Source organism: Ammodytes marinus (genome assembly GCF_949987685.1).
Source record: "Ammodytes marinus genome assembly, chromosome: 18".
In the NCBI taxonomy this organism is placed as follows: Eukaryota; Metazoa; Chordata; class Actinopteri; order Uranoscopiformes; family Ammodytidae; genus Ammodytes; species Ammodytes marinus.
In genome coordinates, this window is record NC_137222.1 from 25,476,572 (window position 1) to 25,503,395 (window position 26,824).

General features: G+C 42.0%; 1 protein-coding gene across 1 annotated transcript in view; it reads right to left on the reverse strand.

The window, feature by feature from the left end:
- The window catches only part of megf10 (multiple EGF-like-domains 10), a gene marked incomplete at its 3' end in the record, with an annotated part of 86,760 nt that overhangs the window by 38,159 nt on the left and 21,777 nt on the right, over positions 1 to 26,824 (reverse strand). The window contains exons 3-6 of the mRNA XM_080047264.1: positions 26,456 to 26,557; positions 26,155 to 26,255; positions 24,311 to 24,403; positions 90 to 336 (exon numbers count right to left, since the gene is read on the reverse strand). Of these exons, the coding sequence (XP_079903390.1) occupies positions 90 to 336; positions 24,311 to 24,403; positions 26,155 to 26,255; positions 26,456 to 26,557 (543 nt within the window). The remainder of the gene's footprint in view (positions 1 to 89; positions 337 to 24,310; positions 24,404 to 26,154; positions 26,256 to 26,455; positions 26,558 to 26,824) is intronic.

Sequence of the window (26,824 nt, forward strand, 5' to 3'; positions counted from 1 at the left end):
AAGGAGTGCCCCCATTACTTGCATTGGATTGGATTATAAAGGAGCAGTACAAAGAAGAGGAAGGATTAGGGACATAGTTTGTGCCTCACAATGCTCCAGTGTATCCCGGTGAACACTTGCACTCTCCGGTCACATGGTGACAGAGCGCTCCGTTCTGACATTGGCATGTCTGTTGGCATGCGTTCCCGTAGGCGTCCGGCTCACACTGGGCCTCGCAGCGCCAGCCCCTGAAGCCAGGAGAGCAGATACAGGCTCCAGTGATGGGGTTACACAGCGCAGCGTTCTGACACTGACATCTGTTACTGCAGTGGGAGCCCCAGTGGCTACTATCACACGCTGGAGGAAACAGAAAGGGAAAAAGAGTTAGTGGATCTTTGAGTAGAATCAGCTAACAGCTAGCTATTAATCCGTTTATATTGCTGGGCCAAGCTTTATGTTATTCCCTTCTTTCACTGTGTCAATTATTATCATTATTAAAAATAATTCACATGGTCAAACTCCCAGTCACATTTATCAATAAGTTCACATCACATTGCCAACATTGCTTCAACAACAGACTCATGAGAAGAACCCAAAAGCGTGTTCCTTATCATGTGACTTGACAAGCAGCCAGACCATCCGACCACAGCTCATAAACATGGAGCTGCAGGCCTACCATCACACTCACTATGGAAGCATCACCATGGTTAGGCCACAGTAAAATGCTCAACCTGAGATTGAGTTGGACCACATGTTTATTCTAGATGTCTCTCATCTTGTAGGACACGTCAGAAGACCCCTCCCATCTCAGTGACTGTGTAAGATGGAGTCAGGAGGGTTTACAGTGAAGGCCAGACCTTTCATTATGGGACACTACGTCATCCAGCTCTATAAGACCTTTAAGGGAAATTCAGATTTTTTAACTCGGAGAAAAAAGACAGAAAATTGCAGGTTCAGTCAAGGACTATATATTACCTACACTGTGTAGATTAGCTACGTGCTGCAATCAGCTAACAATTTAGCAGTGATATCCTTTATAACATCATGTCATTGTTTAATGCAGTGCACCTGAGGTCATGAGCATTACATTTTAATTTTGGACCTTGTCCCTGACGTGCAGAGATTTCTCTAGATTCTCTAAATATTTTAACCCATAAGAACCCAGACCCATTTCCCCTTAAAGGAAAAATATGGGGGATATAACACAGACCAAGTGGACCACAAAGAACACATTTCTGAAGTTTTTTTCAAATACTACCCCATAATGTCAAAGATCTGTGATGTGACAAATATGTCACATTGGGCGTTTATGGTAAATGTATTCCTTATTTTAAAATTAATCAACATGACAGTTGTTCTGCTTAGTAACACACATTTGCATTTGTATTTGCATTTCCACAACATATATCAATATTGTGACTTTAACAGTTCTGTTTAACAAATTATTTTGAAGATTTGTTTTACGTCACAAAATGCGCAAACTGAATAGGATCCCATAACATTGCCTCATTGGATACTGTTGTCATGGTCTGTCTTTGTCTAGTCTCGCAAAGCCAGACCAAACTACAGCAAGTAGTATGGTCTGGAAGCACTCCGTTTAGAGCCGTCTATTCGGGGGGAAACTGGGCTGGCCTGTTTTTATTTCTTTAAACCAATCACAATCATCTACGGCGGGGCTAACCCCGGGAAGCAGCCAATGGAGGCGTAGCGTTGTTTGCCGACGCCAGCGCTTAATAGACGCTGGCTGAAGTGGTCAAGCCAGACTAGTCTTTGTCTAGTCTTGTTTTGGTGTTCCCTGTGTTTCCTGTTTTATTTTGGTATGTCTGTCTTGTTCCTCCCCATGTCCTGTCAAGTTTCCCTCTTGTTTGATTGCTGCTCCCTCCCCTAATATGTTGCACCTGTCCCTCGTTGTCTGCCCTGTCTTGTGTGTGTATATAACTCCCTGTGTGTCTTTGTTCCCTGTCTGAGTATTGTACCTGTTGGTGAGTCTGTCCCTGTGTTCCATGTGCCTAGCCTTTTTGCGCCTCTTGGAGTTTTTGGAAGGAATAAATAGTCTTCTAGTGAAACTGTCAGCATCTGAGTCCTCCTTGCCTGCCTGTCTGCCACTCACCGTAACAGAATACTCAGACCAAGTATGGACCCAGCAGACAAATCTTTTGAGGTCGAGCTTGAGGAGGTAACATTTACCATTTCTTGCCTCAAGAAAGCCCGGGAGAAGGGCCCCACACTCGACCACCGAGAGGCAGCCTTGACGCTGGCACGCCAAGCTGTGGAGCTACAGCCTTGGCTTGGGGAGTCCCTGCCAGAGTGGGCAAAGAGCTTTTTATACCCTCCTGAGTTTGTCTCCCAGCTGCCAGCACAAGCCCAAGCCTTTGCCCCCGGTCCCCAGCTACAAGCCTCTGCCCCCGGTCCCCAGCTACAAGCCTCTGCCCCCTGTCCCCAGCTACAAGCCTCTGCCCCCGGTCCCCAGCTACAAGCCTCTGCCCCCGGTCCCCAGCTACAAGCCTCTGCCCCCGGTCCCCAGCTACAAGCCTCTGCCCCCGGTCCCCAGCTACAAGCCTCTGCCCCCGGTCCCCAGCTACAAGCCTCTGCCCCCGGTCCCCAGCTACAAGCCTCTGCCCCCGGTCCCCAGCTACAAGCCTCTGCCCCCGGTCCCCAGCTACAAGCCTCTGCCCCCGGTCCCCAGCTACAAGCCTCTGCCCCCGGTCCCCAGCTACAAGCCTCTGCCCCCGGTCCCCAGCTACAAGCCTCTGCCCCCGGTCCCCAGCTACAAGCCTCTGCCCCCGGTCCCCAGCTACAAGCCTCTGCCCCCGGTCCCCAGCTACAAGCCTCTGCCCCCGGTCCCCAGCTACAAGCCTCTGCCCCCGGTCCCCAGCTTCAAGCCTCTGCCCCCGGTCCACAGCTTCAAGCCTCTGCCCCCGGTCCACAGCTTCAAGCCTCTGCCCCCGGCAAGTTTGGATTGCCTTCCATTACCACAATGCTCTCCAGCTTCCGAGTCGACCTCTGCCTCCAGCAGCAAGCTCCAGTCCCTGGCCTCCAGCAACCAGCATGCTAGCTACCAGCTCCTGAAGGCGCTCAAGCAACCACACGAACACTGTCCAGTTCCTGAGCCCACTACATACTTTCTTGAGGGGACCCGCCCTCTAGGCCTGCCAGGGGAGGACTGCTTTTCTCCAAGAAAATTGTTTTTTTCCTTCAACCGTTGTTTGGTTGTGGCACTTCATCTATCTGCATCACTTGATTCACTAGAGTCTGAATCGCCACACCACACCACTCCCTCTCCATTTCTTTTTTGTTGGGAGTGTAATCTGAGTCTTCATCCGAGCTATCGTCGTCGCAGCCTTCAAATTCACTTTCATCTCCCATGATGATCTCAAGTGCATTCTCAACAGTGTAGTGCTTATTCTCAGTCATACATAAGAAAAAATAAAACAATTAGCCTACTACATTCAAATGGGACCAGCATAGGACAGTGAATTGTGTTTGTTTTATTTACAGATATGCAAAAATAGTTTTGTAATATATTTGATCAATAACATAATAATTTATACTATTTTTTTATTATATATGTTCAAATGTAATTTGAATTGCACAAAAGAACATCTATTAATTAAAAATAATTGAAACAGCGTAGCTAATTGAGCGGCTTATTACCATTCTTGTTATTGTGACAAATATGTCACATCAGAATTTCCAAGAATATTTTAAGGCTAAAACCCGATGTGACGTATATGTCACAGCGATATTTTCCTAACTTGTTCTACATTAGTTTGTTCATGAAATATGGTCAGACTAAGTTAAATGTAATAAAGGACACCTTATTAACGCATTATAATTGTTAAATGGGTTTAAACTCACCTTTAGTAACAAAAAAAAATATTTTTAAAATGAGCTGTGTCCTTCACTTGTGTGCACATGTCACAATGCAATTTTTGGGAAGTCACTTCCTGACATAGTCACATGACTGTCACATTACCACCACACCAGGACGTTGAGTATATGTCACTTAGGGACTTGATGAGTAAAAGTCAACAAAAAAGCTGTATAAGGAAGATTGTAGGACATTCAAAGTGTGTGTTACGTGGGTGTCACCATGGGTCCTTATGGGTTAATTATATTATGGATTGTAGATGGTGAAATCCTTCATTTCTTTGCAGGAAAGTTGTTTATAAACTGTTGGACTGTTTTCCTCTGCAGTTCTTCACTAAGTGGTGAGCCTCACCCCATTATTGCTTGTGGAGACTGAATCTTTACAGGATGCCCCTTTATATCCATTCATGATAATATCACCTGTTAACATGTTTATGTGAGTAATGTATTTTTGTTAACATTCTACAGCTTTCCTTTCCTTTTAATGCTCCTGTCCCAACTTTTTTGAAACGTGTTGCAGGCATCAAATTTAAAATGTGTATATTTACAAAAAAAACATAAAGTTTATCAGTTTAAACAAACACATGTGACGTGTTTGTTCTGTTATTTATTGAATACATGTGGAAAAGGAAATGATCACATTCTGTTTTATTCACATTTTACATAAAGTCCCAACTATTTAGAATTGGGGTTGTAATTTAATTCTCAACAATCTTCACATTTCCACTGGGGTAAGGTTATTCATCTGGTTCATCACAACAGATCATTTCCACTGGGGTAAGGTTATTCATCTGGTTCATCACAACAGATCATTTCCACTGGGGTAAGGTTGTTCATCTGGTTCATCACAACAGATCATTTCCACTGGGGTAAGGTTGTTCATCTGGTTCATCACAACAGATCATTTCCACTGGGGTAAGGTTGTTCATCTGGTTCATCACAACAGATCATTTCCACTGGGGTAAGGTTATTCATCTGGTTCATCACAACAGATCATTTCCACTGGGGTAAGGTTGTTCATCTGGTTCATCACACCAGATCATCAGAGAAATAAAAGTGAACCAGTCGCAAAATGATTTTAGTCGCTGAATCTCTTCTTTTTCTTTATCTCTAACTTAAAGGAATACTTCAATACGGAACCAGCGTTCTATCATTATAAAATCACTATTATAATATAATGAATAAGGTTTTTCTTCCCTCAGTCTTTCCTCAGTCTTCCCTTGGCCCAGCTGTCCTGTTAATCATAACCCTACATTTTTACTGAAGTGATGTCACATTAGTAAAATGTAGGGTTAGACAGTGAGACCATAAAACACTCTTTCTGCCTTTTCTCAGGCTAGGATGAAGCGATTTAAAAAACGTTTGCACATTTACTACATAGGATCTCAGAGTTCAATACATCTTCATATTCCACCTGTGAAGTAGGTCTTTAATCTCTCCCCTGAATCACCAGTTGGCTTTAACTGTTCAGAGCCTTACCTCTGATCCTCATATACTGTACAGCGTGGATTTTAGAAATGAAATGTGTTTCCCATCTGTCCTGTGGGCTCCTGAGTGGTTTGACTGCTGCTCTGATTAGAATATATACAGTGTAGGGGGCGCCCTTAGCTCAGTTGGTAGGGCGTCCCCCCCATGGGCCTCAGCCAGCAGCGGACCCGGGTTCGATTCCAGCCCGCGGTCGTTCTCTGCATGTCACTCCCCTCTCTGCCCCATTTCAACTCTGTCTCTACTCTCTACACTATCAATAAAGCATAAACATGCCAAAAAAAGAATAATATATACAGTATATAGTGAGATGTGACACTTCAATAAAATAATTGAAAGAAACATGTTTTTTGTATCATCCATCATGAGACTGTGAAAATCAAGGTTGTGTGTCCCCCTGGAAAGTAATGATCATGTGCTCTCTAACACTTAGCTTGGGTTTTCTCTTGGTCTTAACTAACTCTTGAGCACCATCACCTTATTGATCTGGCTAAATGTTAGCAATGAGTTACTTAGGTGAACATCCAGCAGACAGAGAGTAACACTGTCATTTATTTGGAGGTGTGTTTGTGTCCACTTGATGAACAAAAGTCTAATATTAATTTTGCCTTTGGCTCTGGTTTAGTCGCCACCAAAGATATGATGGGTCTCTTTAGATGCTAAGGCTACATGCTCCACTAGCTACACCAGCTAGTGTCTGTCTGTCTGTCTGACTGCTCTTAGTTGCTCTCTCACTGCATCAAAAGAAGGGTACAATGGATTTATAAGAGTTTTTTCTCTGGAAGCTGCTGCCTGCTGTGGCTAGTGACAGTTAATAATAGCTTTAAAAGTTGCAGGTTTACTAAAACAGTGAGCTAAAGATGCTCAAGGCTCTGTGGCACTGAGAAGGACTGCAGAGATGGTGATAATTCTCTACGGTTGATCAGTACAAGTGGCCCCTTTCACAACACACAAGCCTAGTCATTTGATCCATTGCTAATACAAAAACATTGATTCATGCAGCTTTAAAAGGGGGACAAAATCAGTGAGAATCTCCATCTGCTACAGTTTGCAAGCTGAAAAATAAAATCCGGTGTTAATACACAGCCTAGGCTCTGTAGATTGGTATGTAAACAAAGGGCCCTTCGTAGCTAGCAATATGCCAGTTTACAGAGCCTGGGTTGTGTATTAACACTGGGTTTTTGCTCAGTGCACACACAGTACGGATAGCAGATTGTGAGGAGATATTCACTTTATTTGGAACAAGCGTTCTCCAGAATGGCTGACTCTACCTTTAGGTTTTGGCTCATTTTGAATGGATCATTTCTGTAGTGGGCAGATTGTATTTAAAAATAAAATCAGAAAAAGCTTGTTCTTTAAAAAAAAAGGTTTTTATTGAGGATTAGGTTGCTTTCAACTTTGTTGTAGGACACACTTATTGATAGAAAAATGCCATGAAGATGGTCCTTCTGTTTAAATACCAAGGAATGAGCTCATGGCTCAGGCTCCACAGTACATCAATAAAGCCTGGTGTTTGTGTGTCAACATGCACAGCCATCTCCAACCATTCCACCAATGTGAGTTTGTTCAAGTGATTAATATAGGCTCCTTTAATTCCTGCTGCATTAGCCTGCTGCACTCTGGCCTCATGTAAAGTGCATACTTCCTTTGCTCCGGGCAGTGTGTGTGTGTGTCTGTGTGTGTGTGTGTGTGTGTGTGTGTGTGTGTGTGTGTGTGTGTGTCTGTGTGTGTGTGTGTGTGTGTGTGTGTGTGTGTGTGTGTGTGTGTGTGTGTGTGGAGGACCAAGATGAGGAGGAGATTTGAGATACTATTTAAAACTCCTCCATTCAAGTGTGTCATCCTGGAACCTTTGTGAATCCTGACCTAGATTAAAGAAAGGCTCCTTACTGGCTCACAGCACAGCACACTCTTCAGATGGCCATGCACTGTGCCAGTATAGTCACAAGGCTGTACGCATCACAGTCTCAGGCAGGAGCCCCATGCGTCCTTACTCTGCATCATGTTTATCCTGCAGAAAATATCATAAGAGCTCTAAAAACTAATATGATGAGAAATAGATAATAAGACTGAAAAATAGATCGTTTAGGAACCGGTTAAACAGAGAGAGCAGTTTGCTAGTGTCTGTGGCCCTCATTTATCAACTGTGCGTAGCCCAGAAAAGTGGGTGTACAAAAATACACGGCACAACATTCAGCTTAACATTTTATTTATTTGACGCACTTTTGAGATTTTATTTCCTCTTTTAATGTGTCATTGATCGCTAAAGCGAGCAATTTATTTCCGATCTGCTGGTGGAGCAGGACGGTGGGCGCTCTCACAGCTGATCGTTGCCGGGTCGGCTTGTGCAGCTGACGGCCGGGCTGACCACTCGTGCCAAGCGCTTCTGTCATACACTAAAACGCAAAATGTGTTATTTTTAGTTTTTAAAACCCTTTAGAGTAGTGCTATCTAAAAGGGTCAATACATTATAATCATTCAAATCTCTGCAGAAGTGTATTTATTTCATGGGCACCATTATCGGGTCCCCATGGTGCGTCTTTTTCTCCTCTACCACTTAGCTTATATTATGCCCGCACCTCCAGTTGGTGTTGCATTTCAGAGCAGCAACACGCTTTTTTAGTGGCGATTTTTGAGTCAGACCACTTTTTCTTCATCTATGTAAAGAATTGGGGACATATAATTGTACATGCTGTTTTATAGCATTTGAGCGATAGTACTGATGTAAACCTAAAATGCAAAATCCTCAGCTGGAGATCGTTTGTTATCAACGCTGTTGACCGCAGCAGTTATTTCCTTCCTAACTGCTAACTTCTGCCTTCTGTTCTTTGATGCTGCTTGTAATGCTCCGAAATGAAACTCTTTATTTTCTACTTTTGCTGTTATTCTGTCAATTTCTACTTCAGAGAAGTTCCTCTTCTGTGCCGTAATGCGCATATCCATGTCGTAAAACCTCTGGGCCAAGCCCCAACCACAGCGAGTTCTACCAGCATCCAATAAGGAAGTGACAAACATTGCAGTACCTTCCAGTGGCCACTGGGGGTGGTACCAAGACTGAGCAATTTTTCTTTGACTCACTTGTTAGACAGGCCGTTTTCACAGTCTTATTAAACCTATTTAGAGCCTGGTCCACAAAACCATTCTAGTCTGTATGTTTAGGTCATATCTCCATGACAACACTGAGGGGGTGATTTTTTTTTCTAGCAGGCTAGTTTTAATTCTTTTGGAGGTTAAAATGTATTGGCGCGATCTCTTGAGTGACAGCTCTCCGCCCGTTGTCCCTCACTTTGGCTCGGAGGTATACGTCAGCTAGATGGGCGTATCTCCCTCCCCCCGACGTGAGGCGGAGTAAAAATCTCACAAGATGGCGACGCACATAAACCAGGATTATTGGATGCCGTGTGAATAACTGAGGTCAGCACGGATGATACATCCATATTATATACTATCTGCTCTGGACGAGGCCTCTAAACTGAGAAAATATAGGGGCGTGATATTCAAATAACGATTGTTTTCAGCCGCCGCATTTATCAAGGCTGGCCTGGCGTACGCCGAGATTGGCGAGATCCGACTGTTTGATAAATACCACGTGATACCTGGCGTAGGGTGATATTTGCGCCAGAATCTGCACCAGTTTCCACGCAAGTTTGATAATTGAGTGTCTCAGGTGTCGGGGAAGTGCCACACACAGTCAACAGCAGTTTATGATGACATGGTGCTGATTGGCCAAATGATTAAACATTTCCTTATTTATGAAAGGAGTATGCAAACATTTAACAAGATGCTCTACGTTCCTCAATTTGGGGAAAAGTTGATATTTCTTCTCTAAAATAACTGGGACTTTATTCTCGTAACATTACAACTTTTATTCTGGTAAAATGAAGACTTACTACCATTAATATTAAGAATGTATCCTCCTCATATTGCGATATGACTTTTTTTCTAATAAAATAACGGCATTATTCTCGTAATGTATTGTTTAAAAAAAAATATATTTCCTCAACATGGCCCTAACCCCTAGATTACAACGAAAGCGTCTCCCGAGTGCGTCAAAATGGAGGCGCGTTTGTAAACGCTACACTGAAGCGACTGTATCCCTGTTCCAAATCACATACTCTTTCTTGTAGTGAAAAGAAAGAGTATGTATGAGTAGTGTAGTAACACTACATACTAAAGTACAGAATAGTTTTAGAGCCACGGGAGAGAGAGAAAAAAAATTAGATAGGGAAGTTTTTTTTTTTCATCATGTCGAGAAATGTCAAGAATAAAGACGAATACTCTAAAATGCTATTGGAGTTAGTGGGGCATGTATGTATTTTCAGCATACTACAATTGACCTGCATGTATTAGGACATCCCAAATCTTTTTCTGGCATACTAAATAGTAGTGAAGTATGGGGATTGGACACAGGGTATATCCCAGTCCCGTCTTGTCAGCATATTTCAAATCATCAGCAACAAAGCAGCAGCCAAACTTACTGTGCAGTGAGCAGTCTTCCTTTGATATGTGTGAGTATTCCTTATCAATTTGTCCATCAACAGCACTGATTCATATGATTGACATTTCATTCATAATCATTAAATAATAGTACACTGAAGTTGTAAACCACTTTTCCAAAATAAAGCCTACACGCCTACACATTAAAGGTCACATATTATGCTAAATGCACTTTTTAAATGTGTTCTAACATATCCATGGGTCCACGGTGTGCCTAGAGACTGCCAAAATATTTAAAAAAATAACACTCTCCTTTTCTCAGAATCCCCCTTTCTGAAACCACCACCCCTCCCCCACCCAATATACTCCAGTCAGAATTTTCCCCTTTTCTGACCTCACAAACTGGAAAGCCAGAAGCTTCCACTGTGCAGCCCACACCCCTATTTCTTATTGGTCCACGGCCCTGACAGACAGAGGGCGAGGCGTATCTGGCTTCGCTTCCGGACAGGGGGCGGGGGCAGCGCAAAGATTGTATATTTACGAGGGGAGCTGCAGCTCTTTTTAAAAAATAGGCCATTGTGAGATTAGCTGAACTTCAGCATAGTACAATAAATTATCTGAAAGTTTTTTTCAGCAAACAATTAAAGAAAAACGTATTAGTGACCACTAAGACCATATAATATGGTGTATAATAGAACCGAAAAGTGTATAATATGGGAGCTTTAAGATAAGGAATACACAATATAGAATCAATAAATAAACCACAATAAAGGAGAAAACATGCCGTCAGAAAAACAAGGTCAGATAATAAAATACAAATTTGATCAAAGTTTAAATTACAATGATATAGTGATCAAACCCTGAACATATAGGGATCTCTAGTCGACCTAAACCCATTATGTTTGAAACAATGATCACTAGGTTGCAAAATGGAGATAAATACAGAATATGTATTCAGTTCCTGTTTATTGGTCATCAACATGGCGTTTACTGGCTGGAATACAGTCCAAACATTACGCGGGACAAAAACCTGAATGATTAGTTTAACGTTAGAGCATTTTTTGCGCGTCCAAACACCTCCGAGGCGCTCTTGGTGCAGACAGAGGGTAATACAGTATGTTATTATCTACTGCAGTGAACAGAACTAGGTAGATAGTAAAACCTATGCATACATGCGACTTCCTTTAATCTATGCAGACACAAGTCATTCTAATGTCATAAAGCTTTTTCACCCCTCACACCAACAGACATCTCAGGGGGGGGGGGGAAAGGGTGGAGTAGAGAACAAGCCTGGAGCCAGTAACTTGAGCTGCCAGTTGTTAATACTTGGCTCAGCTCTGGCTGTCCACACTGGGGAGGGATTGAGACTAAGGCTGTTTTTTCCATCTATTTAGTGATTACCCAGCCTAGCAGGCATGGCGGCAGGCAGCCATGAAAACACCTTCCACACTGACACCCAGGGATCCCAGAGAAAAAACATCTGTAGCATGCCTCCAGTTCTCCATACTGACGGAGAATGTGTGTCCTCCTCCACAATCTTACAATTGTTTCACCATTAAGAAATGTATTCACCCCTGTTTAAAACAAAGAACCTAATCCACAAATGATCTGTCTGCTTCTAGAAGCCGCTACCCGAATCTTAAATAGTAATCACAAACGGCACAATGTGCTTGGTGACACAAGCATATTAAGAAGTGCTTCTTTAGAGGGGGACTTCTCAATCTTATACATCCAGATCCGTTTCCTTGTCACGGTTAGTACCACTCAGCCTGTACGTAGTAGCAGTGGTGGTAGCTCTATGATAATATAACATTAAGATAATGTGATGTTGAGTTATAATAACACATTTTAAACAGAAGCCCTAGGTGATTAAATGGAGCTTTGAAAGCTATGGTGTTTAGTAGGCAGGTAGGGACTAATGACAGACTAATGAGTTGCCGTGGAATCATGGGAAATGTAGGTTCCAGTGGGGTTTGGAGCTCAACCCATAGCAAGGTAATATCCACCTCTGCTGCTTCTATTACACAGGCTATATCACTAATGCATAACAATTTAATCATTCTAAGTATCTAAGCATTATTTCTGACAAGCTTGTTTTTATTGAATAAATAACTGATAGGACTTATTCACTATGACAAACTGATCTACCTATGTATGTACTTTTTCTATTCTGCTAAAGACATAAATATCACTTTATTTGTGTCTTTATTTCATTGAAGAGACATTGCTCTTTAGAAGAAGGTACCATAGCAGGCCACATTCTTTAGTTTGTTTGGTAAGAGGTTATAATGGACTCATCACAACCTGTTGATGACAAACAAATGCACTGGAACCTGAAGAGAAGCAAGCCTTCATTCATTAAGCCCCTATCTCACTGGGCTGTGACTGTGTGCGACAAGTTGGAGACTGCATTTGCGAGGGAGTCTCTAAAGTGTCTTGAAACGTTCGTGGGGGTCTCAGGGGCACTTTACACGACAACACGAAACGGTGCAAACGCGGAAAAATTCCCGCGGTTGCACTATATCATTTACAGGAAAACAGCAAACGCAGGCATGAAACCGCAGGTTTTTGAGATCACCTCCCAGGGAGGATTTTTTGGAAAACTTAACGGTTTTGGTTTCCTGTAAACACCGAAACCATTTCCCCTGATAACGCTGACGTCACGGCTCCACCCTCACACATGCGTAGTCTATAACATTTGCTGTCAAAATACCCACACACGAGTTATAAAGTTAGAAGACAACATGAACGGTGTCTCCACGGCACCATCACTGTGATCAGCGGAGAGTGTCGTGCAGCGCTAAAATATAGGCTAACACTCGCCAATTTAGTCCAAGCGATTACCGCAGTAAGTTATTGAGACCACCCGCCACTTTGGCTGGGGAAAGATTTGTGCTCTGCCTGTTTTTCTAGCTAAATAAACGTGTGTCACTTCTATATGCCAGGGACACGGCTCTCTCTACATTAAAAACACTATCAGCGTGCAGCGGTTAAGCTAGCGGCTACTGTTCAACAAAAGGAGCATTAAGGCTACGGCTTCAAAGTAAAAGCATTTCACTGCCTAAACATTAATAGCATTTCACTGGACACACGTGAGTTGACTTTTATTTTGAAGTACGCCTAACAGGAAGGTATCCGCTCACAAAGCCCCTTCACTATCAGCAAGTCTTCTGTTTTTACGAGTTCAATGCGGTGAAATAAGAGGACAGAAAGCTTGTCTTTTACAATATTTGTAACCCCAAGCTTACACCAACCGCTTTATGAACGTTAGTGGCATTAATTTTCGGTTACAGTAAGGTTTTATGCATCAAATTGTACCGGAAGAGCTATCTACTAGGCTGTGTCACCGCTGACTATTGGCTTGGCATGGCTGCTACACTGCTACTACAGCGATTTCGGCCCGTTTCCTCTGAAAACATGTGTACGAGTGAAGATGTCAGATAAATTGTGTCTGAACGGGTTTTTTTTTTAAACCAAAAACTGGAAAACTGTCACGTTTTCACAGTGTAAAGTGCCCCTTAATTTCCTCGCATGAGTCGCAGAGTCCTGTCGCTTGAATTTTGAACATGTTCAAAACATTTGTTCGCTCGCTAGAAGTTCGCAAGACATAAATGCGAGCACCCGGCAAGTTTTGGCAAGGACATTTGCAAACGTGTCGTAAGTATCAACTCAGTTAGACTGCAAGTGAAAATTGTCGCTAATTTGCATATTTTCTCACAATTTTGTGTCTCCAACTTGTCGCAAACAGTCGCAGCCCAGTGAGATAGGTGCTTTATTCATCATGTATTCATTATTTTTCAATCTTTGCTTTGTCTAATTTTTCTGGACTATATTTGGTCAAAATAATGTAGACAAATGTTGCCTTGTCAATGTACACTGTGCATGGAAGTGTAAAATATTCAAAAGACGGGCTCGCTCGTGGTGCAGTAGAACAGAGGCTCAGGCCTGGCAGCAGACCCGGGTTACAATCTGACCCGTGGTTTGTTCTCTGCATGTCATTCCCATCTTTGCCCCACTTCAACTCTCCCTGCATTCCAATACCCATACTTCCCTACTATTTAGTATGCCAGAAAAAGATTTAGGATATTCCAATACATGCATGTCAATTGTAGTATGTTGAAAATACATAAATGCCCCACTAACTTCAATAGCATTTTGGAGTATTCGTCTTTATTCATTTCAACATTTCTCGACCTAATGAAAAAAAATCTTAACTATCTGATTTTTCTCTCTGTCACGTGGCCCTTAAACTCTTCTGTACTTTAGTATGTAGTGTAGTAAAAAGACTAAAACTCTTCTGTACTTTAGTATGTAGTGTAGTAAAAAGACTAAAACTCTTCTGTACTTTAGTATGTAGTGTAGTAAAAAGAAAAAGTATGTGATTTGGAACGCAGGGTCTGTCTCACCAACCTGTCTAAAGTGAAAAATGCCCCAAAAAATTATCTTTAAAAAAATTAAAAATAAATATTCACAAGACCTGTTCAAATCATTTAGTGGCTGCTGGACTGAGCAGAAGAGGTGTTCAGGGGCAGGAGAATACTGTAGGAGTTGCAAAGAAACAAAGTTATAGTAAAAAACAATGAAGTGCCTGTGACTTTAGGAGGCAAACAGTGACTCATAAAGAGATGTGTCATATAGTTCACATGATCCACTCGGGAACCAGGAGAAACTCCAGCATGGGGAGCGTGACTCTGCAGTGGCTATAGGGTGCTGGCAGACAGACAGTAGAACTTAGCAAATCTCCTTACTAGGGTAGCCTGGCTCCGCCCGCCTACCTACTTCCGCTCAAATTTAGATTTTCCCTTCAGTAGTCAGTCTGGGTCTGCGGTATATTCATGCGTTCCTGCTCGAACAGATTTCTACAAACAAGCTTTGCTGAGTTTTGTTGGTTCCCGGCCGGTCCCGGTGCAAGGCATACGTCACGACCAAACACTATGCGATTGGTTGGCTGATCCAGAGTGGCACTGGGCAGATCCAATCATTTTAAACCTCAACAGACACCCACCTCCAAGTGAGTGAACGTTTGTCAATTGAGCGATTCCAGACCTTCTGTACAAATGAAATGAAGTACGATGGTCTGGTTGGACCAGGCTATGGTCTGGTTGGACCAGGCTATGGTCTGGTAGGATCAGGCTATTAAAAGGGTTCATTAAGATACAAATAGAATCAACAACATTAAATCACCCCATTGCTGCTTTGCAAAAATGCAAAATGTAATTCTTAATGCGAAAGCAACACTATGCGCTTTACTGTTACACGACTGTCCATATAGCAGTCTGTACTGTATTCTATGTGGAGGATGATTATTATTACCTTCTCTGGGGAGGTTTTCTGACTGACGTTAGATGCTGCAAAGTAGCTTGCTGTGAGGGAGGGGGCAGTGTTTAAGATATGCTAGCTAGAAATGCTAAACCACCTTGAACAATATCAGTATCAGAAGTACCAAAACAAGGGGGCGCTTGTGGTTCAGTGGTTAGAGGTTTACTTCCTTTGCTGTCTGTGTCTGTGGATCAACATAATACCTTCTTAATAAAAAGCAGGACCTCCTCCTGAGTGTCTGCTGTTGTTATCATGTGCACTAAATCACAAGCTCCAGCGCCCCGGGTCATACCCTACCACACAAGTCTCTGCTCCTATTATCCCTGCCTGTCCCTGAACACAGCACTTCCCCCAGCTCAGTTCTTGGGCCAACCCAAATTGATTCTCAGACATATTGTTGGGGCCCACTGACCTGTAAAACACAGTCAATGCGTCCCAGAGGCTTAGGTGGCTCTTGAGGAAATGTAAGAAATGTGACTTTAGGGGACACAATGAATAAACCGTGGCTGAATGTTGTCAGTGGCCGACCCCATACAACAACAATGATTGTTTTTTTAAACACATGAACACAGACACAGTTCTCATCCGGCATGTTACTGTGTATTGATGTTCTTTCCTCTTAAACGTTCCAAATATATGAAATCATTCTAGGAAAGCCTTTACTTTCAAGAACATCCCACACGTGCCCAGAGCTCACATAGCCTTACTGATGCTTTGCAGCTCCGGTGGTCTGTCTGGGGTTCAGCTCAACAATCATGTTAAGATTGATTTATTGTCCCACAGACACACACCATAGTTACTGGGAAGAAAGAGATTAAGATAAGCACCAGGGAACATGCCACTAAGAGACTTTTAAATATACTAAACTAAAGTTTGGTTGAGAAAAACCTCCATGTTTAAACTTGGTTTGTCTAGTAACATGGTTTAAGGTCAATTTATGACAACTTAGATCATTGTTGAATAATGGGCCCAATGGGGACGTTTGGAATTCAGCTCAATGAGATCATAAATGATAATTTCAGTGATATTTCAGTGATTCTTGAGAACAAAAGGACGTCTTCCATATGTAACTGCTGTTATCTTTAAAAATAAAAACATTTAAAATTGTAGATGTTATTAGGGATTAAGAATAGAATGTCTGGAGCACAATTATCCCCTTAAATTTAATTCGATCATTATTATGTCAAATATATGACACTTGTTATCTTCTCACGACGTCCAAAACAGTGTGTCCTCAGAGAAGGTTTCAATCTTTCATATGCAATAAAACCTATTAAAATGTACTTTAATGATTAAAAAGAGTTTTTTTCATCAAAAGTAACACTAAATAATCTCTCATATCAATAAAAACAGTTTTTCTACAACACATTCATGTTTTATAAGGATTCTAAGTGGTGGGACAACATTACTATAATAAAATAAAATCAGGCGAAATAAGGGGCAGCTTTCACTTTGAAGGACCTCTTGTCACATTCTACCTCTGCAGAGTACATTAGAGTCAGACAGGCTCTGATAAGTGTTGTAGTTTTAGAATATTTTACATTCCGAATCTTGAAAGTCCTGCGTCACAACCATGATATGTCAACACGACTTACAATTTCTGAAGAAGTTATTTGAAATTTTTTGATCATTTTATTTTTCTGAAGTAGTTCATACTAGCACCTAACATCAACAGAAAAACCGAATGGCTACTAGATAAATTCCATTTGTTATGTTTAAGAAATGTTAAATATGTCAACACCGTCAGACAGGAAATCTGACGGAGTTAACATCTGACGGTGGTGATAGGCCAATGACGGTAAAAAAAACAAAAGTTGGGAGGTTGTGTCAAAGCTCAGCTCAGTAGCTTAGTATATGTTGGATACAAACATGTAATTTAATTTGCCGAAACATAGGGTTTGTATTTTTTCAACATTGCACCCTGTTTTGTCCCACTTCTCAAGAATCACTGAATTATGATTTTTCTTCTTATGAAGCAATCCCAGATGCAGAGTCAGACCAACAATGGACGTATCTAACACATGTACAGTAGTGTGTGTGTGTGTGTGTGTGTGTGTGTGTGTGTGTGTGTGTGTGTGTGTGTCACAGTATGTTATTTGAATGAGCCACACTGATACACTGTTTGACATGTGCCCCCATCACCATGAACACGCCCTGTTGTTTATTCCGACCCAGTCCCCCCTCACACACACACACACACACACACACTGACCCCGTCCCACACAGACACTGGCTGTGTTCGAAAGCCCTACTAACGTCCTCCCTCCTATACTCAACATGTATATACCATCCATTGTGTATGCGAGGTTCGTCGGACCGTTTACACTGAAGAATACAGAAGGGATAAAGAATTTAAAAAAAAACTTCTGTGTCGTTTGAAAAGACACAATGCATTGTGGGGCGGGTAAAAAAGTAACCTATCGATCCATACACAAAATCTTCCCGGAAGTAAGTACTCTTCCGGACATTTCTCACCTACATAAACTCGCATACACAACCACAACATACTCAAATTGATGTCAACATGTGTACGGCAGTAGGGCTTTTCAAACACAGCCACTGTTCTGCTGCCACAAATACTCCTGTCTGTTTGATCAAAGCTACAGGGAGCAGCTGTTTAATGAAGTGACTGAGCCTTTTTCAAATGAAGCTATCGTCTTTAATATGAACCAATGGGCATGGAGCTGATCTTTATATCAACCAATGGGCATGGAGCTGATCTTTATATCAACCAATGGGCATGGTGCTGAGAGCAGCAGACGGTTGGGAAGTCAGAAGGGATCTGGATAGTAAAAACAGCAAAACTGTCAAAGTTAGGCGGGCCCAGTTTGGGGGCAAAGCATTCCTTCGCTCCAGTAATGTCATCAACATCATTATATCCTCTTTGATCTCACTTTCTCTGTTCACACTAACTTGAAACAATTTGACCAATTCATAAATTGTATGTAAGGTATCCCATATATACTATAGGGGAGAGTGGCCTAAGTTGTGCCAATTTTTACTCAAAGTGACTTTAAAGTGAGGCCTTGACAGTAAAGTCTCCAACTCAAATATGTACATATATTTCAGGGTGTTGTGCATCCCTGGCAACAAAAAATTTGGATCTGGAATAAACTGTTGAAGAAATATAGCTTTCGGAAAAAAATGTGTCTTGTGGCACAACTTGCCCCCGGTGTGGTGTAAGTTGTGCTGTTGGAGAGAATACCATGGGGTGAATTGTGCCATTGATATTATATATATAATGCAAGACAAATCCATAAGACAATTACTTATTTAAGGTTTATTTAAAGTAAATAAAGTAAATATTTTACAAAGATTGAAGGACAATTTTCTTAAACAAGGCCTAGCAGATCTAATGGTTTTACCTGCAAAGCTCACAATGACAAAGTCACCATCATCATCTTTCTGGCCATCTGAACTCTTGCCAGTGGTGTCGTTAAGTGGAATTGAGATGTCACTCTCTTCTGAGCTACTGTAGACAATAACTTTCTTTTGGTGACCAGCGTAAAAAGCCATGCCAATGCCACAACTCTCAGAAATTCACTTTGCACTAGTTGCTCCGTGCTTGTGGAACCAACTGCCACCTGGCATATGCGATTCCCCCTACATTTCTGCCTTTAAATCAAGGCTCAAAACCCATCTGTACACCCTGGTTTTTCCTCTCCATTAACTATCTTACCTCTGCACTACTATCTTTGTTTATATGTGGATGTATGGGCTTTATGTCTTTTATTTTTGTTATTGTTATTTCATTGTTTACCTACTGAATGCACTATGTACAGCACTTTGGACAGTGCAAACTGTCATAAATGTGCTTTTAGAAATACATTTTACTTAGTTACTTACTTATAACTCACCTAGGCCCTCTGGCACAAATCACCCCAACCCCAGAATTTTGGATAATAAGCATGATGCAGCAGTTTAGGGCTGACATTGTGCTCACTATATAGACACAAAGTGTAGCATACTGAAGCACTAAAACATGTGTCAAATGTTTTCAAACGTGTCTATAATTGTTCAGACACAATAATCAAAAAACCTTGATCATGGAAATTTTACTTTTAGAGGCAAAAAACAGTTTTTTTAGCTTAAATGTGCTTATATCTTATTCCATGTTTCTACCTTCTTTACAGGATGAGTTTAATGGATGGCTCTTCTTAAATATGTGGTCACATTTCCAATTTCTTCTATGGTTTTCTAGAAACAAGGGGTGGCACAACTTCCCCACCGGCACAACTTAGGCCACTCTCTCCCCTATACATATGATAACATATGTATGATTTCAAATTTCGTTTTTATGTATTGCTCAATAAATAGATGTAAAAATAATAACGAGGGATAGACATAACACCGAAAATATTTTGGTTTCAAATCCCATCTCTAATTTAAATAATTAAGAATCCCTAAGTCAAAAGAATAACTTCTTCTCCAGCTGGCTGCAGTGTGTTTGAGAGCAGACAGACATGGCGGCGCAGTGGGACCCAGGGGGCTCCTTTATTAGAAGATGAAACTGAAGACAGAGAGGACACACCCTGTGGGCTGCTCATCAGCATAGAGCAGGAATAACCTCCCACACACTGGCTTCAAGTTTGGTGCATGCAAACAAAAAAGCTCACGTTTCAACCAAGGCTATTAAAGCTGACCAAACACAAACAACAGTTTAAATGTGTGGATAGGTACAGCAGCTACCATGATGGCAGTCAGATACACAGTGTTAACATTAGCCTGAAAACAGATGCTGCTTTGAGCTCTGGGACCTTTGAAGTGTCAACTGATGAGGAGAAAGTCAACCACGAGACGCGAGGACTTCCCCTACTTTGTTCACAGCTGCTTTGGTACAGATTGAACTTCCAGTGTGTCTGTCTTTGTGGTCAATTTATCAGTCAACCATGAAGGATGGCAGCAGAACACAGCCAGAACAAAGTCAAAATGAGTGGATATATCTAGATCTTCTCCAATGAGGAAAAGCCAAACGGCCTCTGCACACATCCTGCGTCTACCTCTGGAGCGCGTCGCCTTACCTTACTGCTGCGTCTCTCGGACTTTTCTCGGACACACATGCAACGTCTCAGCAGCTGCTGCTGCTGCAGCGCTGCTTCTAAAAGCCCTATCTTTCTACATAGAGTTTTCATAGATAATTCCCATTAAAAATGAAGTTCTTTTGTGTCATTTATGATGCATAGGATTTATATTGAGTCTAATATTGAGTCTGGACAGTAATCCGTGCGCCCCATTGCCTTTTTTTTTGCCACATTTTCGCTTGTTGGAAGTTTTATTTTGAAAGGGACACACCAGGAAATGGTGAAACTACAGCGAAAGCTGCCGGTATGAAGTCAATCTGACTCGCAGCAGAGTATTTCTCTATCAGTTAAAGCAGAGAGACCCGAGAGAGACGCGTCGCTGCAGACGTGCCTCCGACGCGCATCAGCAGTGCGTCTGAGGTTGGATGTGTGGCCGCTCTAGGTTGATTACACGGTCAGTGACAAAAAGTCAGACGCAGATGTGAGGTAGACTCGCAGTAGAGGTAGGATGTGTGTGGAGGCCGTAACACGTTTTTTTTCAGAGATTATTTGCACTTCCGTGAAGTTGGGTGAGACACAAAGAGAAAGAACAAGGTCCCCATGATCAAGCATCAGAGGCTAAGATAGGCTGACTTTTAGTCCCTAGTATCGGTCATGCTCCAAAAACACCAGATTGTAAATTTGACCAAAAATGCAACCAATGTTGTGTCTTTACTGTACCAGACCCTGCTGCTGTGCTAGCGGCTATCGCTTAAAAGAGTCAAATTCATTATCACAATTTCTTCAACAAGTCTGCCTTTAGTCTGCTATCAGATCCAACCACCTTTCTCTCTAGAACCAGTGTCAAATGTTCTCACGGTAATCTCCTCAAAATGAAAGACAGACATTTTGTACCAATGAGTTCCAAGAACACCATCCCTGTGTTCCAAATCACATACTTTTTTCTTTTTACTACACAACACGTACAGAAGAGTTTTAGGGCCACAGTAAAAAAAAGAATCAGATAAGGAAGATTTGTTTTCATTATGTTGAGAAATGTCAAGAATAAAGACGAATACTCCATAATGCAATTTGAGTTAGTGGGGAATTTATGTACGGTATTTTCAGCATACTACAATTGACGTGCATGTATTGGGACATCCTAAATCTTTTTCTGGCATATAACTAGTAGGGAAGTATGGGGATTGGAACGCAGGGCATGAGACTGATTGCTACCGACATGAAGCATCTCTTATCTCTTGATGAGAGCACTGATCATTTAATTTTTTTAATTCTTGCTTTTAACTGAATGTGTGCATGGCAACAGTACCAATACAGTTATAGTTAATAACGGACACACACCTGTCGGCTGTCCCTTCCTCCTGACCCTACATACCCCCCTCACTAACACTCCAATTAAGTACTTTCGCATAACCTGTGAATAAATGCTTTGAATGTACCCAATTTTTGGAAAAATGCATACATTTACACTTGACTGGCCCTACACAGATTGAATGTACTGTTGATAGTGTAGTGTATTTCGTTATGACACATTCTAATTATTACTGATAATCAGGAGATTGTTTAATTACATACAGAATTAACTATAAGGGGAGCCAGGAGTAGCTCTCGTGGGTATATGTGTGTGCAGAGTGGATTGCTTAAGTTGAGGAAGCCAGCAGGCTGATCTGTAGATCATTCAGTTGCACACAACAAGGGAGACTCGGAGATGATCCTATGTTGGGGGCAATTTAGGACAGCCTGGTTAAGATTTAACAGCTAATTTATTGGCCCCTGGCTAAAGGGATTGTCCTAAAGTTACTGAATCAGACTTCCTGGCCCCAAATGGCATAGCACCTTCAGGTGATGATTACCCCAGATGTCCTCTGAACAGTGTAGGTCAGAGTAAGTTAGGGTCCACCAATCAGGAGTTAGGCGAGGTGGAGCTTACTGACCTAAGGACCAATCAGCTCACTTAGATTTGCAGGTTAAAGGCCACCACAATACAGGAAAAGACAGGTATTTTAGTATACAGGAACAATGCATAGGTTTTTAGCTTACAGGAACTCTTCATAGCTTTTTCTTCTATGCATGTACCTCTATTCGTTTTGGCTACAAACACTTTAAAGGCCTACTTCACCGGTTTGAATATGAAGGTGAATTGAATTCTGAGATCCTATGTAGTATAAATGTGCAAAAAAAATTAAAATCGGTTCATCCTAGCCTGAGAAAAGGCAGAAAGAGTGTTTTTTTTAACCCTATATTTCTCCTTCTCGTGACATCACAGAAAGAGAAATATAGGGTTAAAAAAAAACATACTTGTAAATATTACTGTGATGTCACAGTAAAAGACATCACAGTAATATTTACAAAGTAAGTTTTTTTTTTAACCCTATATTTCTCTTTCTGTGATGTCACGAGAAGGCCTTCTCGTGACATCACTGATGTCATGAGAAGGCCTTTTCTCAGGCTAGGATGAACCGATTTCAATTTTTTTCGCACATTTATACTACATAGGATCTCAGAATTCAATACACCTTCATATTCAAACCGGTGAAGTAGGCCTTTAACTTTGTATTGGCTTCGTTTTGACTGCAGGATGAGTTTTGTTGTTTAAATAAAAGAATTGTTCCTGAAGACCTCCTCATCTGCCTCAAACTGTGTCTTCTTCCATCATTCTGCTACCAACGCCGTTTTTCTGAGTAAAGGCCAAAAGATATACAGCAATAGTCACTTCTGTCCCATATTAGGAGCTATACTTGCAGCTGGTCAAAAGTGAAAGATAGCAGCTCAGACACAGTGGGGTTGATCTACTAAAGGTTTCTGTGTATAAAAACGTGCGCAAACGGGATTTCACCTGCAAAAAAAACCTTCAAGCTGATCTACTAATGGGTGCGCGGTTGAGTGTCAAATAACACACGCTGTCCAGTTAAGAAGTTTGCCTGAATGAAGCACAAGCCTGTGTTGTTGAGTATTGTAGGCCACACCAGATACAGTCAGAATGCAGCATGGTGAGACGGGTTCATTCCTTTCTCTTTCATTTTGTAAGTTCACCTGCTGCTGTGTTGCCTTAGTCCTGGGACACACATCCTGCGTCTTCTGCGCATCTGCGTCTGACTTTTTTTTCCGGCGACCGTGTTAACACAGTACAGCTTCACACATCGACACCCTGCCGACGCCCGGATAGCCGCGTGTCTCTCTGCTTTACCTGATAGAGAAATACTCTGTTGACAGTCACACCAGCAGCATTCCCAGTTTGTCTCTTTCAAAATAAAACTTCCCACAAGCGAAAATGTGAAGAAAAAGAAAAGAAAAACAAAAGTCGAAACTCAATATTAATCAGATGAATCATAAAATGACATGAAACCACTTCATATCGATGGGAATTATCTATGAAAACTCTGTGAAGAAAGACAGGGCATTTAGAAGCAGCGCTGTAGCCCAAAAATCAAAAGTGCACATTTTCAGAATGCTCACGCAATTTATCACTCTTTATTTAGGATCTTAGTAGATCAACCCCTGTGTGGATCATTGATAACTTGTACATCAGCTACCGTGCAGCCTAACTTAATTGAAAAATAGAATCAGTCCCAAGTGAGTCTGTTGAGCTGAGCCAGAGCACAGTGGAGAGCTGCTGTTCGCAGAACAACATTCAAGCAAAGCAGTTGACTAATGTTGTGAAGGTAAAGTACACGTTATGTCTCTGAACTGTATACATGAAAGTATATACTGTTCATACTATTTAAGAGTATGGTTATTGTATTATTCTAAATCATTTTCTTAGATCCTGTATAGTTGTTTGGGACTTTATGTATTGTGCTGTTTTTTTTATATTGGACCATGAGTACGTAATAAAGTACCGGTATATTATATCTCAAAAGCAAAAGCAGTTGGAGGAAATGTATCTTTGCTAGTCTGAGCCAAGTGAAACAACAACTGAGAAACCATGAGAACAAACTTGTGTTTTTGCTCTTGTGGCATGCATGTGTGTGTGTGTGTGTGTGTGTGTGTGTGTGTGTGTGTGTGTGTGTGTGTGTGTGTGTGTGTGTGTGTGTGTGTTGCTGGGGTACAGTGCAGCAGTCAGTAAAATGACACCACAGTCCGGGTTTTTTTTTTGTCTCCCACTCTTGTGGGTTCAGAGCGCTTTGAAAAGAAAAAGCAAGAGAGACTGACACAAAGACATGCCCTGCTGACAGACAGCAGGCAGCTGCAGGAGGACTTACCACTGGAGCAGTTGGAGCCCCCCCAGCCCGGCTCACACTGGCAGGTGTTGGGGGCCATGCAGCGGCCGTGGACACAGCTCTCTGCACAGTGGGCTGCACACAGGAAGACACACATCAGTCACACACACACACACACACACACACACACACACACACACACACACACACACACACACACCCTTCAAAGTCAGATCTGCATTAGTTTGCTCATGTTGGGGCTAAATAAAACAGGAAAATCAAAGTCTCACTTTATAATCTCCCTTCAACAGAGCTGTAGACACATGACTCTCACTTCTATATATTGATAGAAGATTCAAGATTATTTGTAATATTTACAACAATTAACAGCAGCAGTCATTGGCAATGACATTCTTAAGTCCCAGTCTCCTCTCAACAGAAGTGCAAGGACACAGTGCAGATAATGTAGTATCTGTTGACAGTTTCAAATTTCTCTGAATCAAGATAATCTCCACTGGTTAAAGAAGACTGTCTGCATACATTATTGGTTGATTTCAATGGGTGCACTATTGAAAGTGTTCTTAAAGGTCACATATTATGCTAAATGCACTTTTTAAATGTGTTCTAACATATCCATGGGTCCACGGTGTGCCTAGAGACTGCCAAAATATTTAAAAAAAATAACAATCTCTCCTTTTCTCACTCTCCCCCTTTCTGAAACCCCCACCCCTCCCCCCAATATACTCCAGTCAGAATTCTCCTCGTTTCTGACCTCACAAACTGGAAAGCCAGAAGCTTCCACTGTGCAGCCCACACCCCTATTTCTTATTGGTCCACGGCCCTGACAGACAGAGGGCGAGGCGTATCTGGCTTCGCTTCCGGACAGGGGGCGGGAGGAGCTCAAAGATTGTATATTTACGAGGGGAGCTGCAGCTCTTTTTAAAAAATAGGCCATTGTGAGATTAGCTGAACATCAGCATAGTACAATAAATTATCTGAAAGTTTTTTTCAGCAAACAATTAAAGAAAAACGTATTAGGGACCACTAAGACCATATAATATGGTGTATAATAGAACCGAAAAGTGTATAATATGGGAGCTTTAAAGCAAGTTCACCACTTTAGTAACCTGTCTGTGTGGCTGTACTTGAAGCAACTCAGCAAAGATGTTTACCAGCAGGCATCCAAAATAACAAGGAGCTTGGCTAGACGTTTAGCAAGCAAAATGACTACATCCAAAAGAAACTGCACTTTACTTAACCCATAATGCAATTGGATTCCCTTGAACCACCTGACTCCCGTCTGGGAGTGTCATGTTGCCTCACTCTCCCCTGCAGTCTTTTCTATGGAGCTCAGTGAGACTCAGAGCAGCATGTGACTAGCTGCTCAGACAACAGAGCCTTCTCACACCAAAATAAACTGCAGGCCACATCATCCTCACAGCCCATGTGTTCAATTAAACTGTGCTCTCTAACTCCATAGCAAGCACAGATATTAGGACTTTTCTTTATCACCAACCACTTCTTCCAGTGCCATAAAAGCAGCCTGGCTGTGTGTTGTTAACATACTGTGTTCTTTTACTGTTGCTGCTGAACCAACAGGTGTGTCTCTGCCACTGGGCCACTGTGGCTGCACACCTGTCACTGCTGCCTGCTGCATTCTGCATCTGTTACAACGTATTCCTTCACTCCTTTATCAAGATTTGTCCAGTCTTTTTTCACCGGACTGTATGGCACAAAATTAAAAAATGCATAATAACGTATCAAGCACATGTTCAGCAATTTGGAGCTTCATATGTGTGTGTGTGTGTGTGTGTGTGTGTGTGTGTGTGTGTGTGTGTGTGTGTGTGTGTGTGTGTGTGTGCGTGTGTGTGTGTGTAGATCCTTACGAGCACAGATTTCTTCATCCTCGTTGAACCCAGGGCAGCACTGGGACTTTCTCCGGTACATGGTCTTCTCTCCTCTACGATAGGCTGTCCGATAGCTCACCCTGCACACACGCACGCGCACACACACGCACACGCGCACACGCACACGCACACACACACACACACAGGAAGTGACACATACTCTGCGTTACTTTTCCTTTTAACTATACCAGCTTTTGTCTTTGTAGAGCACATTGATTGGGACATTGTGTGCTAACACATTGTCTTTTGAAGCAGGCCTCAGAAGAGATGTGGTGCTCACCTGTGTCTGGTGCACTTAAACCAGTTCAGGATGTCGGTGCAGCTGGTGTAATACACCTGATCAAACTGATGGGCGTAGGACTCCTGCACCGTCACTGAGTAACTGGAAGCACATAGAGAAACATCAGACATTTGTGTGTGTGTGTGTGTGTGTGTGTGTGTGTGTGTGTGTGTGTGTGTGTGTGTGTGTGTGTGTGTGTGTGTGTGTGTGTGTGTGTGTGTGTGTGTGTGTGTGTGTGTGTGTGTGTGTGTGTGTGTGTGTGTGTGTGTGTGTGTGTGCAGGGTCCGATGCATAACATCCTGAAACCCATGTACTTCAATGTTAGCTGACACACATATTATTTAATTGTTCAATGAATTGTTAAGTCTA